The sequence below is a fragment of the Anastrepha ludens genome, chromosome 2, assembly GCF_028408465.1.
Source record: "Anastrepha ludens isolate Willacy chromosome 2, idAnaLude1.1, whole genome shotgun sequence".
Taxonomy (NCBI): domain Eukaryota; kingdom Metazoa; phylum Arthropoda; class Insecta; order Diptera; family Tephritidae; genus Anastrepha; species Anastrepha ludens.
The window spans coordinates 53,307,847-53,327,369 of record NC_071498.1 but is presented as its reverse complement, the minus strand read 5'-3'; the positions used below and the strand labels follow the sequence as shown (position 1 = coordinate 53,327,369).

The 19,523-nt window shown below is 36.6% G+C and overlaps 1 protein-coding gene across 2 annotated transcripts in view; it reads left to right on the top strand.

Moving 5' to 3' along the window:
• LOC128871129 (uncharacterized) overlaps positions 1 to 19,523 on the top strand; it is a 410,182-nt gene that overhangs the window by 32,506 nt on the left and 358,153 nt on the right. For both annotated transcript variants that reach the window (XM_054113306.1, XM_054113305.1), the window contains exon 2: positions 8,738 to 10,870. In XM_054113306.1, coding sequence (XP_053969281.1) covers positions 9,367 to 10,870 — 1,504 coding nt within the window. In that variant the 5' untranslated portion in view covers positions 8,738 to 9,366. The remainder of the gene's footprint in view (positions 1 to 8,737; positions 10,871 to 19,523) is intronic.

Sequence of the window (19,523 nt, the reverse complement as noted above, 5' to 3'; positions counted from 1 at the left end):
TTAAAATGTTGCATAGTTAGTTGGCGTAAAATCAATCGTCCAATTTCTGATTTTTGAATTTTCTTTATCAAATGAAAAAAAATTATTTTGTGTAATGGAAATCATTATTTTGACTTTCACGTGCTGACGGGTTACAACCAGTGTTCGGACTTTTTTTTTTCGTTTAGTGGTAGAATTTAAAAAAAATAGTGGTAGATTTATGAAAAAAGTGGTAGATTTAGGGTAAAACTTAAATATGCTTTATTTATTTAATAACAAACATAAATATAATATTTCACATAAGATTTCGAAAAAAAAATTTGTACTTCAGTATTTTAAAGCTATTATAACCACATATGTATGTAAATATAAAAAACTTATGCTTTTGGAACAAAATTTCCATCTATATGCTTGAAGCTATTGCGAAAACGTATTAAGTTTCTGGAAGGAATATATATTTCTTCACCATCACACATTTCTTTAGCAAATAAAAGGTTATTTATTGTGTTTGTTTTCAAGCGATTTCTTTTTTCGGTTTTTATAATTTTCACGATTGAAAACAAACGTTCGTCTGCCGCGCTACTATGTGGCAAAACTGCCAAATTGCACATGTACTTACTTAAATTGCTAAACATAAACTCACTATAAATATTTTCCTCCTTGCTTAAAGCTTTCCATCCTCGAACGATATCCTCTTCGAATATATCTTTAGTTTTTTCTTTGCTGAAAACAATGAAAGATCTCCATTCATTGTTTAATATTTCTTCCGAAAATCCGAGAAATGGAAATTCCTTAAACAAGGGTAAAATAGTTGGCATATTTCATTTTTATTTCATTAACATCAATTGGGTTGGTTTGTAAAAATTTGTTACATTGTACACCGAAAAACATTTGTGAAAATGGTAAATGAAGTTTTGTATCTTTATAATTCGCATCCAAAGAAATATGCTCAAGACGTACAAAATTTTGCAGCAATTCTCTAAAAAAGTAGTTGTTCGTGAGTATAATAAATGTATCATTGTTCCTTTTGATTGATACTCCTTGTTCAGAATATTTATTTTTTTTTAAATGTCATTTAAAAATAAAAAGTACGCTCATTTGAAATATCGGTCGCGCATGAATCGGTTAATTCTTCAAAAGAATACATTGAAAAGAAATACTTCAAAGGCTTCCACTGTTCTATTATACGTTCGATTGCTGCTTCCATAGACAGCCATCGTGTTTCACAAGCTCTCAGAATTTGGTGAGGCATAGCTTGAAAATAATCTTGTAACTGTCGAAAGTCATGTCGGCGCTTGGAGCTGTGTGAGAAAAATGCATACACATTACGCGCGAGCTTTTCCAACCTTGCAGGCAATTGCTTAGAAGCAGCAGATGAACATAAATTAAGAGAATGGCACGTACATAAATGTTTGTTTGATCCTTGGAATTTTTGTTTTACACTATTATGTTCTCCCCGCATTACAGATGCATTGTCTGTTGCTAGGCCTATCATATTAGTTGTTGGCACCTTGAGGTTCTTAAAATAATTTACAATAGCGTCATATAATCCTTTTGCCGTACCATCTACAACTTCTAAAAGTCCAAAGAAGCGATCAACAACACTGTGTTTTCCAACTGGGATATAGCGAACAATTAACACAAGACACTTCTTCATACTTATATCTGTACCCTCATCAATGATGATAGAAAAGCAAGTGGACCTTAACTCGTTGGCAATGTCCTCTCTGGCGTATGGACCCACAATATCATTCACTATAGCCGTTGTTTTTTTTGAACAGCACTTTACACCTCTCTCATCAGAGCTAAGAAAATTTAACAGCTTTGGCAATGTATCCATCAACGTAAATGGCAGAGAATGTTGCATACAGTACATAACCATCGCAAGTTCCTTAGATTGGTGTGTAGTTTCTGAATTTTTTTCAACACTTTCCGAAATGGTGATTTGCTTCAGCCGGGCCTGGTATTTTGTATTCACTGCGTTCATATGCTTTTTAGTATTAGCATGCCGGTCTAATAATGTTACATCATTTGCAAGAAACGTTTTGCAATATTTACAGATTGCTTTAAAGTCTGCATGATTGTACTTAGATTTCTTTTTTGTCGGCTCATTATTATTTGACGACTCAGTCGTCGCAGGCACGTTTTCTGCGGTATATATTCTAAAGAAGTTTGTATTTTATATTTCTGTACAAAAATCTCAATATTAAAAAAGTTTACCTTTTTAGGAATTTCTCCATCTTCCACAAATACGAAAACGCAACAATATTAAATGAGTGGCGCAAACTTATTTGTCAAACGTCACTGTTGCCAACATCATTCATTGCGCAAAGTATTTGACGATATATTAAAGTGCTGCCAGCCTGTTTCTTTTTTTAGTAGAATAAAAGTTCTAATATAATATTGTAATTCATAACATATAATAATATTTTGGAAAATAGTGTGTGAAAAAGATTGACTTCTTCAAAAGTTGAAAAAAGTGGTCGATTTTTAAGCTTGCGTGGTAGAAGCGGTAGAAATTCAAATTTTCGGAAAAAAGTGGTATATCTACCACTTTAGTGGTAGAAGTCCGAACACTGGTTACAACGTTTTATAGAACGGTGGCGCAAAATTAATCATCCAATTCCTCGTTTTGAACCATATTTTTATCAAATGAGAAAAATGATTTTTAGCGACGGAAATCTTTATTTCGACCTTTGGGTGCTTAGGGATTAAAATGTTTCATAGAAAGGCGGCACAAAATTAATCATCCAACTTCCATTGTCAATAATTTTTTTACCAAATGAAAAAATAATTATTTTGAGTAACGGAATTCTTTATTTTGACCTTTCTGTGCTTACAGGTTAAAATTTTTCATAGAAAGGTGGAGCAAAACTAATCGTCCTTTTTTTTTTTCAAAAATTTGTTCATTTTGTTTTATTTTGAATGATGGAAATCTTTAATTCGATATTTACGAGCTCCAATGCTTCTCTGTTTGGATACTGCAGCTGTCTAGTTTACAAGTATCAAATATGGTTAACGTACGTGAATAATTATGAGCCATCTTGTAAGATTTGAAAGGGATCTTCGTATACAAAAACTGTGTACGATAACGAACAAAAATTTAACAATAGTTCAATTTGTGTTTCGAATAAAAATAATGAAACAAGAAATAATCTAAACTTTTACATATGTATTTCATTTTAAAACAAAATCTACCAGGTATGTACCTATAAAATGAGACTGTCAGCTATTAGTCCATAGATGTCGCTAGGAGTAATTTTAAACCTTACCAAATGTCTTGTGTTTTCGTCTGTCATCTGTCAACAATATTCAGTTCATTGTTTGTTACGTTTCATACAACAATGCATTTTTGTCGCTCTTAAAAATGTCGAATTTCGTGCCTTCAAACTACGATTTGCGGACATCGTTGATTTTCTGTTATCAATTGAAGAAAAACGCTTCTAAAAAACGCTTCAAATGCTTATAATAGAAGCTTCTAAGTAGAGCACAGTGTTTCAGGTGGTTTGAAAAATTCCGAAGTGGTGATTTTAGCGTGGAGAACGAGGACCGTGGCCGGCCACCGAAAAAGTTTGAGGACGCCGAATTGCAAGCACTGTTGGATGAAGATGATGGTCAAACGCAAGAAATGGTGGCAAAGCGGTTGGGAGTGACCCAAGAAACCATTTCCAAACGTCGGAAAGACATGGGAATGATTTTAAAGGTCGGAAGATGGGAGCCGCATGAACTGATTGAAAGGCAGCAAGAGAACCGAAAAACCACTCGTAAAATGCTGCTCTCCCGGTTCAAATGGAAGTCTTTTTGGCATCGATTCGTTATGGGTGATGAAAAATGGGTGTATTTCTCCAATCCCAAGCGTAAACGATCGTATGGTCCGCCCGGCCACAAGCCAAAACCAACGGCAAAACCAAATCGCTTCGGCCGCAAGGCAATGCTGTGTGTTTTGTGGGATCAGCGTGGTATGATTTGGTACGAGCTATTAAAACCAGGTGAAACAGTTGACGGTGCATGCTACCAACGACAATTGGCTGATTTGAATAGCGCTATACATCGAAGAACGCCCAGAATATGCCGATCGGCGTCACAAAGTAATTTTTCTTGATGACAATGCACCACCGCATCGAAAAAGAGCGACCCGGGAATTGATGGAGACGTACTATTGGGAACCGCTTGTGCATGCGGCTTACTCACCAGATTTGGCGCCTTCCGATTATCATTTGTTTGCATCGATGGGCGACGCACTTTCCGAGCAGCGCTTCAATTCTCACGAAGAAGCCAAAAAATGGCTCGATGGTTGGTTTGTGACCAAAGACAGCCAATTTTTTTGGCGCGGCATCCACAAATTGCCTGAGAGATGGGAAAAATATGTCGCTAGCTATTATTTTGAAGATAAAATTGGTAACCATTTTTTGTTAATAAACGTTTGAAATTGAAAAAAAAGTCTCATGGTATGCGCGCCTTTTGAAATACCCATTTATATCTAAGGGTAAGCTAATATTAGCACTTTTATTGATCTGATCTACTGGAGTGTGAAATAAATACAATTAAATGGATTGAAGCATATTGCCACGTCTGCCCTGTTTTATGTTTAATTTTTTATGATTTTAAGAGAAAAATGCTTGCACAAGTGAAAATTGGTTCTGAATTACACTCGAATTTTATTCGAATCGATTGATTGCTTGTTATAGTTGTTAGCTGTCCAAATCAATGAATATAAAATTCCGGTTTTCATCGTTGACCTCAAATATAACACTTCAGTACACAGAAAATGTTGTATAATTTGCTTGTCTAATTTTACATGCATAAATGTTTGCACTTAGAATCGAAAAATACTACAAAATGTTGCAAAATAGAAAAAAAAATTAGTAGATACAAACATTTTACAAAAATTTACATTTTGCATTTTGATTACCATTCACAGATTTGTTTATTTTTTCATTGGTTGCAATATATGTATAGATGCTTATGTATGCATGAATGGTATTAAACTGGCTACATTGTTTCACTTAATCAAAACTTATTGCGATTGCGTTTATTGGCAGCAGATGTTACGAGGGCGATCACATTTCTGCATGCACAAAATATTCTCTAAATTTACTTACGTACATACGTGTACATATGTATGTATGCATGATTGCATGTGTTTATGTGCAAGCATTCATATGTACATATATGCACTACTCGAATTAATAAACAAAAATCTTGGATAAATTGGTTTTGAGGCAATTCGCAATTTGCACACACTAATTTCAATACAATGCATTGAATTGTGCAAATAAATGAAATTTACATGCAATGAAAAAAAGCCGTAAACAAAAGTAATAAATTTGCAAATGAAAGCAACGCTGAAAATAAATAAACTAAATCTACGATGAAATATTATACATATTTACGGCCATACAATTTTTAATGTTTACAACGTAAGAGCCCGCCATAGTAGTGCCGGATGGTGCATACCTATTAATGCTTACATTCAATCCCGAACGATGGTAATTTTGTGATTTTTAATGGCACTCACGGGATTTTTCGAGATATTTCAATTATTATTATCATTACTAACAGTTTATTTATTAAATTATATAGATAAACTTAAACACTAGGCACTAACTACTTTTTTTAACATGACAATAATTGTTCATATGTTGTTGAAATACAAAGTGAAGTCCAAAATAAAAAACACTGAGCTAAAATAGAAACTACAGGAACTTTTTTCTGATAACTTCGAGTTTATTTATTCAAAATAGTCCCCGCTGGCCTCGACATACTGTTCTGCGCGATTTAAAACATTTTCAAAAGAGTGTTTCAGGACATTGACAGAAATGTGCTTAGGATGCCGGTACAAGCCTTTTGGGTGGCATCTACCAACGCAAAACGTTTTCCTTTTATGGCCAAATGCAATTTTCCGAATAGGTAGAAGTCTCAGGGAGCCATATCAGGTGAATACGGTGAGTCATTGATGGTTGAAGTGCGATTTCTAGTAAAAAAATGAGTCAAACGAGTGGATCGATGAGATGGTGCATTATCATGCAATAAGCGTGAGCTTCCTCCTTCGCGGTATTCAGGGTGAATTCGACGAATGCGATGCAACAAACACTTCAAAACGTCAAGATAGAAAAATGCATTGACAGTTGGCCCGTTGGCATGAACTCTTTGTTCATAATTCCCTTGGAATCGTAAAAACAAATGAGCATCGACTTGATTTTTGACTTCTTCAAACACGATTTTTTATATGGTGGCTCGTCTGGCGCCCCCCATTCGGCACTCCATTCGGATGCTTAATTTCAAGTTTATGTTGGAAACATCACGGTTCATCACCAGTTACAATTTTGTAAAGGAAGTTCTTCTCTGTTCTCGCCTCTCTAATGAGGTCTTTCGAATGTTGAATTCATAGCAATTTTTGGTCCTCAGTTAACTTTTGTGGAATGAAACGTGCACAGACCTTTCGTAAGCCCAAATAATTGGCGCATACTCTTCTGTTAGGTGTTTGGCCGAGCTCCTCCTCCTATTTGTGGTGTGCGTCTTGATGTTGTTCCACAAATGGAGGGACCTACAGTTTCAAGCCGACTCCGAAAGGCAGATATTTTTATGAGGAGCTTTTTCATGGCAGAAATACACTCGGAGGTTTGCCATTGCCTGCCGAGGGGCGACCGCTATTAGAAAAATGTTTTCATTAATTTTACTTTCACCGAGATTCGAACCAACGACGTCTCTGTGAATTCCGAATGGTAATCACGCACCAACCCATTCGGCTTCGGCGGCCGGGTTATTTTAGATACATTTACGAACATTTTCGATGGAGTCATTACTGATTTGGGCGGCTCGTACGTTCATTGTCATTCATGTCCTCTCACCCATCTCTGAAACGTGTCAACCATCATGAACTCTGGCACGAGATAGACAATCATCGCCATCCACTTTTTTTATCAATTAAATGTTTCGTTAAACGTTTTACCGCTTAAAAAAAAAAAATTGATGTTAGCTCTTTGTTCGAAACTCATTTTTGTACCGCTAACACTAACATACTTACACTTCAGACTCAATAACTTCGCTTCCTGTGAACCGAATGTAACCAAGCTTTGACTGGAAGTCCGCTAGTGATGTAACTTCCAACGAACTAACTCATTTCACCTTGTATAAGTGAGGCCTATTTGTTTGTAATAAAGGGAGAAGTGACGCCAATTATGTTTCTTAACCACAATTTTAACGAATTTGATATTCGGTAGCATATTTTATATCGACAATCGATAAAACAAAATCAGCTGTTTGGTTAGCCTGTCGGTTATCGCAAACTAAATGACGACAATTTTGGAGTGGTTAAACGAGAAAACAAAAATGAGTATTATAGCGAACCCTGTTTTCGGCTTTTCACGGATGGCTCCAGGGCCGATTATTTATTATTAATATTATACATTTTCTTTTAAAATTTTGTACTTTATTGAAAAAATAAATAGTTTGATGAAAATTATCAACATAGGCAGCAAAATGAGAAAAAAATGGATTGTATCAGGCTGATTCTAATCTCTTTGTAAAATTAAGGTATGGTTGATCTTAACGTACGTTGGAAGGATGTTATGGATCTATGGTCAAAAAGGAGACATTGATACTCGAGACCGAAAAGTAAGTTTAACTTCGGCCAAAAGAAATGGACTAGAATTGAATCATCTGCTCCCTGGAGGCAATAAATTTTCATGGATGACAGATTACCAAGTTTGGCCATCTAAAGCAAAATTGTGAGAGTAATTTTGGCTGCCACATCACTGACAGCATAATTCTGCCCGCTCATTTCACACGTATTTTTATGCGTGTCCAATCAGGTTATCCATATTTTTGAATAGTTAAAAATCGGAGACGAGACGGAAACGTAACCTGCGAAAATTCAAAATCCGCGATACTTTTTGAACATACCTCGTATGTATGTAAATTTGATAGTGAGATTACCAGACCATCCAGTCATATTCTAGTTTTTGTCTTACTAAAGTTATAAAAAGTGCTGTAGTAACATTTGGATAATTGAGTTTTGTTGATAACCGCTCTATGAATGCAAGAGAACATCTGGATTTGCAACGAAGACATTGACTTTTAGGTAAAAATTAAGGCTCTGTAACAGTAGTTTTTAAAATGTTGTGCGGGACACCCTTCAAATTTAGATTTTTTGGTGAGACGTTTCTATCGGAAAAACGCAGTAGGCTTTCTAGTGCAGATAAATTTGAATACGTTTGAAGACATGCACCATGCCTGCAATTGTATTGGAGCGAAGCGCCCCTAGGGCTGCTCTGACCGTATCCATAATAAATGTGGGACGTTATGCTGAAAGAAAAAATATTAACCTTAATTCCATGTCGTTCCATTCGGCACCGCGTCCGGCGCTTGTTTCTACTATATAACGCCAACAGAAAATTAGAAAAAAATTATAAGGTATCTTCTAAGCTTTAACTAAACATATCTGAAGAAATTTTTTGAATACCTTTTATTTTAGTAATATTTTTTCATAAGCAAATGGCATGAAACATGCACCGTGCAGTAGTTTTAAAAAAAAATGCATGATCTCTCAACGAATTGGCCGGACATTCCATCGACATTTTATTAATTCAATTTCAAAATTTGCATTGCTTTATTACTTTTCAAGCAACCAGTTTTACGTACCCAGAAGCATTTAAATCAACTTTAACAAAAAAAATAAAATAAAAATTGTCATGAAATGTATACCCTATATGTGAATGTATGTATTTAAAGATAAAAATCATTAAATAAATGCTAGTGATTCACAACTACACCGACACCAAAAACAAGCATTCCGACTAAATTGGAAAATGTCAATGAAATTTTTTCAAAAGAACACAAAATGTGAAAGCGAAAACCAAAAACACTGAAAGGTAGCAAAACTAAAAGACAAGTTCTTAAGATAAAACGAGAATAAAAAAAAAGTGTGTAAGATAAAAATAGAAGTAGTGAAATGAAATTGAAAACGGAATTTCCGCGGCACTCGGACGTGACAGTGACGTGTCGATAATATGAAATAAAGCAAAAAATGCACAGTTGACAATAGAAAACTGAGTAAAAGAAATAATGCAAAGTGGAATAATAAAATCGAAGTAAACAAAAAGTCATAAAACACAAAAACAACTGAGATAATCGCAAGCTTTCGTAGAAAAAACCAGCAGCGCAGCACAGGAATCCACAATAAAAGCAAATAAAAAACCAAATTACGAAAACACGAAGCAGCAACTGTGCGCTCATACTGACCTCGAAAACTGCCATTGACGCCAAATACCAGAAGCACTAGAAGCTGACTGAAGGCTTTCACACCAATATCAGCACCACTTACACCAATAGCAATAGTAATAGTTTTTAGCGACTGCAGAACTGTGCCGCGTCGCGTGCCACAAAATGTATTTCCGACGCCGATGCCATTGGCGATGTTTTTCTAGCTTCGCCGCGGTTTGGCTCTTTTGGCTGACTTTTGTCAGCATACAACAGAATCGACTACATGGCGATGGCTGCTCGTGGGCTGCACAACAACAAAGCATACAAATAACCCACAACCATTTGCCACTAAAACAGCTGCAAACGAGCAACAACTGCAATGAGCAGCAGCTGACGAAAACCGCCGTCATAGGATTGTCAGTACTAAAAGTGGGAGAAAAAAGCGAAAAAGCTACTAAAACAAGTGCAATGGTGACAGTGATTACTACCCCGCGGCAAGTGGTGGGCGATGTAGTGACAGAAGCAGCAGAAATAATGCCTACACAATTCGACAAGCAGCAGGAAATGCCCGTCGCCGCGCCGTCGGAAGTTGACAGCGAAAGTGATGAGCGCCTAGTGACCGAAGAGAATAACAACGAAGTGCCAATCACACAGCCATACGCAGATATCAATGGGTCAAATTCGAAGTCTACTCGTAGCATATCCGTGGCAAAGGAGGCAGGAAATATTGACAGTAGCAAAGTGAATGCTACTAAAAGCATTAACGAAGCCAAAGCAACAACGGCAACAAAGCAAATGCAAACAAAGGAAGGAGAAGCGCCGCTGCAAATGGCAGCGACCACAGTTACTATAACGACACCAATTCCCAGTGCTGGTCACAATTCATTCACCACAGTCAGCAGCCAAGCAAAACGTTTGATAGCGAGAAATTTAAAGCAGTCGAAGAATGTCGTCAACTCCGATTATTTGGCATACGATTTTAAAGCGAATATCGCAAAGTTATTTGCAAATGATGCAGCAGCTGGGCGCTTGGCAAATGCCAGCTATGCCAGCATCAATGATGAGTTTAAAAATAATATTCGTAGTAGGGAATTGCTGAGAAAAATAGAGCATGAAAGCAACAACAGCAGCAGCACAAGCAGCAGCAGCAGCAGCAGTAACGGCAACCATAACAACGAAAGCAATGGCGTACATAACAACAAACAAACAACAACAGCTACAACGCCGAACAACAGAAGCAACAATAGTAAAAAAAGTGTTAACCAAAATCACATTGAAAATAATTACAATACCAACAATCTAAGCCCTGTCGAGCAGCCGCATCCTTCGAGTGTTAGTGGTGCTAAAGCGGCTGCTGCTGTCGCCCTAAGTTCTAATTTTGCTGTTGACACTATTGTTGAACCAACAGCTGCTGGCAGTGGCAACACCAACCATTATAATAGCAGTAAGAATAACAATAATAAGACCAACTTTCATAATAAATACAACAAAGTGGTGCACACAAATGAGCGTCGTCACATTGTGCCCGAGAAGTTGCAATACACCAAAGAGCTAAACATCAAACAGGGACGTCTAATGGGCATCACCCGTAACTTTCAATCGTCGACAGGTCTACGTGATGTTGATCAATATCTGGGCTTGCCATATGCTGAGGCGCCCGTAGGCAGTCGTCGCTTTATGCCACCAGGTGAGTCTAATAGGAATATGCATCATAACATACATACACACTCACACACTATATATTTCTGTAGTATAACTAGATATGCCTTGAATATGAGGGTGGTTAGTAGTACCAAGCCCAAGTAATCATGGGCTTACGAAGTAGGGTACTTGGGATTGAAAATAAATTATTGGTTAAATTAAAATTAAGGGGTATGCATATTAATGATAACTGTTATGTTAATCTGGTGACATCGAGACTAAATCCTGAATTTTTGGGATTTCGTATAACTTTTTTTAAATTCAGTAAAAGTTCATTATGATTTATGTTTTTTTTATAAGAACTGTGGTAATAGTGTCTATTATGATATGAAATCCCGAATGTACGAAATCCGTTGTGGGATGTAACTTTCTCAAATTTAGTAAAAATTTAATTAGCTTTTGCTTTTTTTAATAGTATCTTTTACTACATATATTACATCCCGAATTTTCGGAATTCGTCTCGGGATATAACTTTCTTAAATTCAGTATTAATTTCAATTATTATTAAGGGGGTCTTCTGGTCTCGAGGCCCTGAAATGAAGGGTTTTTTTGGGGATTGATTGTGACAAATCCTGTTAATATTTAAAAAAAAATTTTTTTTTATTTTAAAGGTACATGTCTTGGCTTTTAAAAAATGGTTTTGACTTTGAAAAAAATTAACACCCGCGACCTTGAAATGGTGCTGAAGACGTCCACCTCCAAACGAAACAGGTCTCCATTTTGGTCACGGTTTTTCCACCTGGGTAATCAGAAAGCAAAAATTAGATATGCGTTGTCTTCAGAGTTGCCCTGGTTAAGTTTTCCCGTGACAGATTTTTTTTTTTTAATTTTTTTCAAAAGTTATGCAACAATTTGCAAAAAAAATTTTTTTTTGCTTATTTTTTGAACTTTAAAAGGTTATAAAAATGGAATGAAAAAAAATTTCAAAAATCGTACACGGGGAAACTTAGCGGTAAGTTTTCCGAACCTTTTAAGACCAAAACCATTGAAATCGGAGTATAACTACTATGAAAAGTGTGACCAAAATGCTTAAAAAACACGATTTTCGGGGAAACGCGTTTAAAGATAAAGTTTATGATGCAAACGGCCGGAGGAGGGTACACTTCGGTGCCCAGAAAAATGTGAAAAAATGCGATTTTCAAAAAATCCTTTCTGTGGCGTATTCTCGCATACACATACAACAAAATTATGCAAAAAAAAAAAAAATCGATTTTTTTTTCGCTAGAGACCAGAAGACCCCCTTAAAGTAAATAAAAACAAAAATTAGTAACACAATTAGTTTTTGCTTTTTATAAAGCTAAATCGGGATCGTCTCGGGATATAACTTTGCTCAATTCACTAACAATTTAATACAGTCTCTTTTTTTAAATTGTATTGGTATCTGTTAGAAATTAAATCTAGAATTTCCGGGATTCTACTTTTCTTAAATTCTATAAAAATTCAATATACCTTTTCTTTTATTACAAGTACTGTGATAACAGTGTCTACTATAATATGAAATCCCGAATTTTCGGGACTCGTTCCGGGATGCTACTTTCTTAAATTCCATACAAGTTCAATTAGTTTTCGATTTTAATCAAAGTTAGTCCCAAATTTCCGGGATCGCGTCGGGATATAACTGTTTTAATTTGAGTATGGATAGTATTATAATACAAAATATATTTTTCTGAATATAAAGGATTTTCCAATAGGAGGCGTTATTTTGATATTCAAAGAAAAGCATTTTTCTTATTTTTTATTATAAATGATCGGATGTTTATTTCATTATAAAGAGAAAGATGTGCCGTTAATAATGGAAAATAACATCAGGCAAATGACCACCACGGCCACGCTTACAGGACGATATCCTTTTCATGAAATTTTCCATAACCGAATTGCAAAGTGGCCACCCTATTTCCTCGTTAGCCTTACGAGTTCCCTCTTTGTGGTCTTGAATCGACCCTGGACTGTTGGCGTAGACCTTTTCTTTCTCTTGCCACGTGCCCTAAAGAAAAAAGTCACAAGGTGTTAAATCACAAGATCTCGGTAGCCAATGGTGATCACCTCTTCGAGAGATAACACGGTCCGGAAACTTTTCCCGTAAAAGATCAATGGTTTCGTTGCTTGTGTGGCACCTAGCGCCATCTTGTTGAAAAGAAACATTGTCCAGAACAATACCATCCAATTCCGGCTATAAAAAAATCGTTAATCATCTCTCGATAGCGCAATCCATTCACCGTAACTGTTACTCCAGCTTAATTTTCGAAAAAAGTAAGCTTCAATGACTCCGCCGGACCAAAAACCGCACCAAATAGTCACGACTTGAGGATAGAGAGGCTTTTCAACAATAACTATTGGATTTTGTGAGCCCCATATCCGACAATTTTGCTTGTTGACGAAGTCACCAAGGTGGAAATGGGCCTCATCACTCAAGATGATTTTTCGATGGAATTCCGGATCATTTTCATGCATTTCCACGACCCAATCACCAAAAACACGACGTTGTTGATGATCGGCCGGCTTGAGTTCTTGTGTTAACTGGACCTTATAGGCTTTAAGACCCAAATCTTTATGCAAAATACGGTGCAATGATGTTTGTGGAATGCCTAATTCCAAAGAACTACGAAAAATGGACAAACTTGGGTTTTCTTCAACACTTTCGACTACAACAGCAATATTTCCTGCTGTTCTTGAGCAACGTGCACTGGTTTTATTCTTCACATCACTGACTTGTCCCAACAACTCGAATTTTTTCACCAATTTCTGTATTGCGGACCGACAAGGTGCTTCACGATGACCCAAAATTGTTCGAGTTTTACGAACCATCTCTGCTAAATTTGCACCATTTTTATATATATATAATTGGCGCGTACACCCTATTTTTGGGTGTTAGGCCGAGCTCCTCCTCCTATTTGTGGTGTGCGTCTTGATATTGTTCCACAAAATGGAAATTTTTATAGTGAATTTTAATAATTTCAATGATTTGCTTAAGCGTGCATCGTTCCATTTTTATTAATGACTTAGTTTCTACTTGTCAAATACCAAAAAATGACAGAATCAAAAGTGATATCTACCAAAATAGCGGTATATTCAAAATAACACCTGTTATTGGAAAACCCTTTAGAAGAAGATATGTCAAGGCCCCAATTCATGTTTTTTTCAAATCGAACTTTCACTAAAAAGTTATTGCATTGCTATGAAAACTAACTCTAATAAGAGTATAGAAAAAAAAAGTTAACGTTACCGTTCTTGTTAAATTTTCATTCAGTTTTTTTCTTTGATCTTCGCTTGTGTTATAGTAGAAAGAGCTTTGAATAACTATCCTTTTTATAAAACTAATACCATTCTCTACGGTACGTTGCGAAGAGTGCCAAAAAAATATACGATAGAAAGCTTTTCGAAAGCTTCTAACGATTGATCTACACATTCTTGGAAATCTAGTCACAAACTATTTAAAACAGATAAGACTGAAAGAGTAGATAGCATTTTGAATGAAAGGAATTTCAATATAAATTTGAATCACCGTCAACCAGTTTCATCAACTTTATCAATCAACGAGCCAGCGCAAACATATCGCCATCAAACAGATGCACTGATTGAACTTTAGAGTCGTGTAACTATAGAAAACCGGCTAAGAACAACAGGCATGAAAAACACTCATAACTCCGTCGACTTACCCTACGCTCAAAAAGTACCAGGAATTTTTAATTTAAACGAACCGGGCACGTGGAAACCGATCCATATTTTTTTCTTATGTTGGTAAATACCATAGTGCAAGCACCGTGTTCACCTGATATGGCCCCGTGCGACTTCTTTTTCTTTCCCAAGTTGAAGTTATCACTTCGTGGAGGGAGATTTCAGTCAATAGAGGAGATCAAAAAGAATGCGACGAAGGAGCTGAAGGCCATCCCTTCATCGGCCTACCAGGTGTACATGGATGACTGGGTTAAACGTTGGCACATGTTTGTTGCTTCAGACGGGTTATATTTTGAAGGAAATCAAATAAATTTGCCTCAAATTTAACGGTGTTTTGCTTTATTTAAACATTTCTGGTACTTTCTGATCATAGGGTACATATCTGCTTACCATTGTTCCAGCACCTTAAGCCACAATTCAATCAAAAACTGGGGGTCAAGAAAATGTAACATCTTGTTGCGTGCGCTGCTGTCACCTTTTTTGTAATCCAGGAGGCCTCGTTTCTTTCAAGTCAGTCTGGCAGTCGGTTCTTTTTTACTTATTAATTTCAAGTCATTACAGAGTGGAAAAATTATTCTGTCACCTTCTTTTTTTTTACATTGCAAATTATGCGTTTGACTCTCATTTCCTTTTATATAGGATAAGGATAGATTCCAAAATTTTGCGTCGCTTGAATTATACGTGAATGAGACTTTTTAGTGAATGGCAGTTAAAAACTTTGAGTTTAAGTGACACAAATAAGCAGTGCCTCATAACATACTTTTTATTTATATAATATTTTTGGAATACCCTAGTATTTTTCCATAACATTGAAAGTATGATTGCTTTCGTTAAAATATACACGCGTACATACATATATACATACATATGTTTGTGTACACAAAACTCCTGCATGAAAGATCTAATGCAAAATTGAAGAATATATTCGAGTGTACTTGGATGTGTGTGGAACTTCCTACATGAATAGGCGCTGGAGAGAAAACGTAAAATGCATAAATCACATTTATACACTTACAGGGTGTTACAGCAAATGTGTTGACACTTCAATTTGTATCGAACTGCCAGTATTATTCTTTGAAAATTTGTATAAGGAATGCTGAGAGTAAGTCGCATTAGAATGTCAGAAAGTGTCACAATGGGCCACAATGGGTCACAATCTGGTAAGCAACAAGTAAGCATTAGGCAGAGATACTGGCATGTGAGTGTTCACAAAAAAATTATCAACCACCACAAATCGCCAACAGGGGCAGTAAGTGAATATTTGAATAAGCTTTTTGTAAGGGTTGCAGATTTAAAATTCTCATTTGACACAGAACTGGCAGTCCAATCAATCTAATCTAATTTATTGCCGTATTCTCCTGAGTAGTATCTGAAGCTCTTTGCTCTTTGTTATGTTTTTTGCAATATCTTTGAATGTTTTTTCCTTCTATATTCATTTTATATGCAGAGGATTGGAAAATTCTTAACACCCGTTCGCGTAAGTTGCAGTCGGATCTTAACCAGCAATGTTGTTGGTGTTGCAAAAATCCTCTTAATTTAATTTTTAATAAAAGTTTCCATGATTTTTTCTTAAATAGCGCTGTTTCATTCCAACTTCTTATGTATTGGTAACTAGTGCCTAACTACTCTTAGCGCAGTCACTGAATTCTTGGAGTTGATTATGACTGAAAATTTTTGCTTCATAGTCATTTAAATTACGCTATGATCTGAAAATACCGGGTTTAAATAAAACAAAACAGAGTTAAATTTCAGCTAAATTTATTTTATCTCCTTCAAACTATGACCCGTTTGATGCAACGAACATATTCCAACTTTTAACCCAGTCCTCCATGCACCCTTCGTAGGCCGACGAAGGGATGGCCTTCAGCTCTTTCGCCTCTATCGACTGCAATCTCCTTCCACGAAGTGGTAACCTCAACTTGGGCAATAAAAAAGAAGTCGCACGGGGCCATATCAGGTGAATACGGTGCTTTCACGATGGTATTTATTTGGTGTTTGGTCAAAAAATCCACTACAATTTATTATATATTATATATATAATTATTCCACTAAAAATATGCACTTATTTATGAATTTTTTTGGAAAGATGATTCATGTAAATTTATTTATCCAATTAGTATACTGTAAACTCATATTTCAAAAATATTTTCAAAAATTTTCACAAGAAAATATACAAAATTGAGCCGTTGACAGCAGATCTACGCAGACGTCTCGAAAAAAAGGCAATTTGCCGTGGACAGTTTTTCTCAGCATTGGATCATCTGAAATCAAAAAATCAAAGAGTTTTCATTAGGTAATCAATTGTCCGAGGTAACCCTGTCGAGTTTTTATTAAAAAAAAATTTGTTTTCAATTTTTTTTAACATTTGAAGTAGAAGTGCGATTTTTAAAAGAAAATCTCCCAGGGTTACCTCGGTAATTATGTAGGGAAAGTGTGTACAAAATTTCAGGAAGATCGGCCGAGTAGATTCAGAGAAAAAGTGTCCACCGACTTGAAAAACGTCATTTTCCAGAAAATCGATTTAAAGTTTTCTGTAGGAGGTAGCCGAGTCGGAGCGGCCAACGGTTATAATGCTCTAACTTTGTGAGTTTTGCACCGATTGACTTAAAATTTGGACACAACATTCTTAAGATTATGTACATTCATTTTCTCAAATAAACCAAAATCGATTTTTTTTACCCTGAAAACCCTACTTCTTCCAATAAGATACCAATTTATGAACTTCAACCCTGAAGTAAGAAACTGGAAGGCCTACAAAATACGCTTCCACAGCCGTTATGGCCTCATCATTTGATAAAAAATTTTTTTAGGTCTGGAAACAGTTGGAAGCCGGCCAAATCTGATAAATAAGGTTTATGCTCTTATAACTCGAGCTTTAATTCGTTCATAAAATATATTTTTCTTATTACTTTTGTAAACTGGGACTTTTTCCGGGAATTTTTTCCTTCAGCTGGTCTAAAAGGTTAAAAACATGTTTTGAATTTATTATTGGGAGGTTGAATTAGTTTTAAAGGTGACACACAGATGGCGCTATTTATCACTTTATCGCGTTGGCAATACTGAATATATATTCATGACAAAGTCTCATCCCTAGGCTTTGTTTATCAGTATCTGTCATTTCGCTGAAGTATAAACAACGCAGTGTTTTCGTGCTCCGAGTATGTCAACTTTCGTGCCGTCGAAACGCAATTTGCGGGAAGCTTTGCTTTTCTGCTTCAATTTGAAAAAAAATACAGCCCAAGCCCGTGAATTGCTGCAGGAGGCCTACCCAGACCATACTCCGTCGATTTCAACATGTGAGTACTGGTTTCGGCGATTCAAAAGTGGTGATTTTCACACCGAAGACGAGGAGCGTCTTGGCCAGCCCAAAAAGTTCGAGGACGCGGAATTGGGGGAATTGGTAAACGAGGACTCGTGCCAAACCCAAGAAGAGCTTGCTGAATCATTGGGCGTTGATAAATTAACCGTTTGAAAGCGTCTAAAAGCGATGGGAATGATCCAAAAGCAAGGACATTGATCGAGCGACAAAATCGGAAGGGTTTTTTGCATCGGGTGGTGATTGGCGACGAAAAATGGATCCACTACGATAACCCAAAACGCAAAAAATCATGGGGTTTGCCCGGCCACGCATCAACGTCGACGGCCAAGCAGAATATTCACGGCAAGAAAATCATGCTCTGCATTTGGTGGGATCAGGTCGGCGTCGTATATTTTGAGCTGCTCCAACCGGGCGAAACAATCACGGGGGATCGTTACCGACTGCAATTGATGCGTTTAAGCCGGGCATTGAAATAAAAACGGCCGGAAACGGTAAAAAGGCACGACAAGGTTATTTTGCAACATGACAACGCTCGGCCGCATGTTGCTCAACCTGTCAAAAAATACCTTGGAACGCTTGGCTGGGAAGTGTTACCCCACCCGCCGTATAGTCCAGACATAGCTCCCTCCGATTATCATTTGTTCCGGCTTATGAGTCTCGATTTGGCGGACCAGCGGTTCTCTTCGTACGAGGCTACCAAAATATGGGTTGAGTCATGGATAGCCAAGCAGCGGCCAGAATTTTGGAGAAACGGCATCCGGAAATTGCCCGAAAGATGGGCGAAAGTTGTAGCTAGCGATGGCCAATACTTCAAATAAAATATTTTGTACCGTTTTTTCACAATAAAGCCCCAAATCTTCGAAAAAAACCTTTAAAACTAATTCAACCTCCCAATATTTTACCAGTTTGCCAGTAGTTTACAAACCAACTTCCTTTCGCTTCCCAAACAACTTTACTAATGCCTTCTTGGCCGATTTCTGGACAAAAACTCGGAGCCGAAGAGCCAGATACACACCACTCTTTGGCTTATTATTTTGTTTTGGAATTATGAAAATAAACCCAAGTCTCATCCATAGTGATAAATAGATGCACAAAATCTTGTTTGCCCCTTCGAAAACCCTCTAAATTTTGCTGAGAAAGTCGAGTTCGCATTCGAATGTATTTTTGTTCCATTGTTAACGAATGTGGCACCCATTGGGCAGACCGCTTTCTGAAACCCAATACTTTAGTCAAAATATTGGTTACATTGCCCAATGAGATGTCTAGGGCTTCTATTAAATCTCATCCAATCACTCGGCGATTTTGCAATAAGATATCCTGTATGTTTTTTACGATTTCTGATGTTGCTGGTGTTTTTTGGCGGTTCTTGACGTGGATCGTTTTCAAGGCTTATAAAACTACGTTTAAATTCAGCAACCTATCTTTCCACTGCACTAAATGATAGTGAAAAGTCATTATATACTTTCCGCATTCGTTCATACATTTTCTTTGCTTTTGAAACTTCCAAAAATGAAAATTTATTTACTGCACGATACTTGATTTTGTGATACGTCTGTACTAAATGGATTGTAATCAAATAATGAATTGACAGATTGAAATGAAACTTCACATAGGTTCATGTGAAGAGTGTACCAGCCTAACAAAA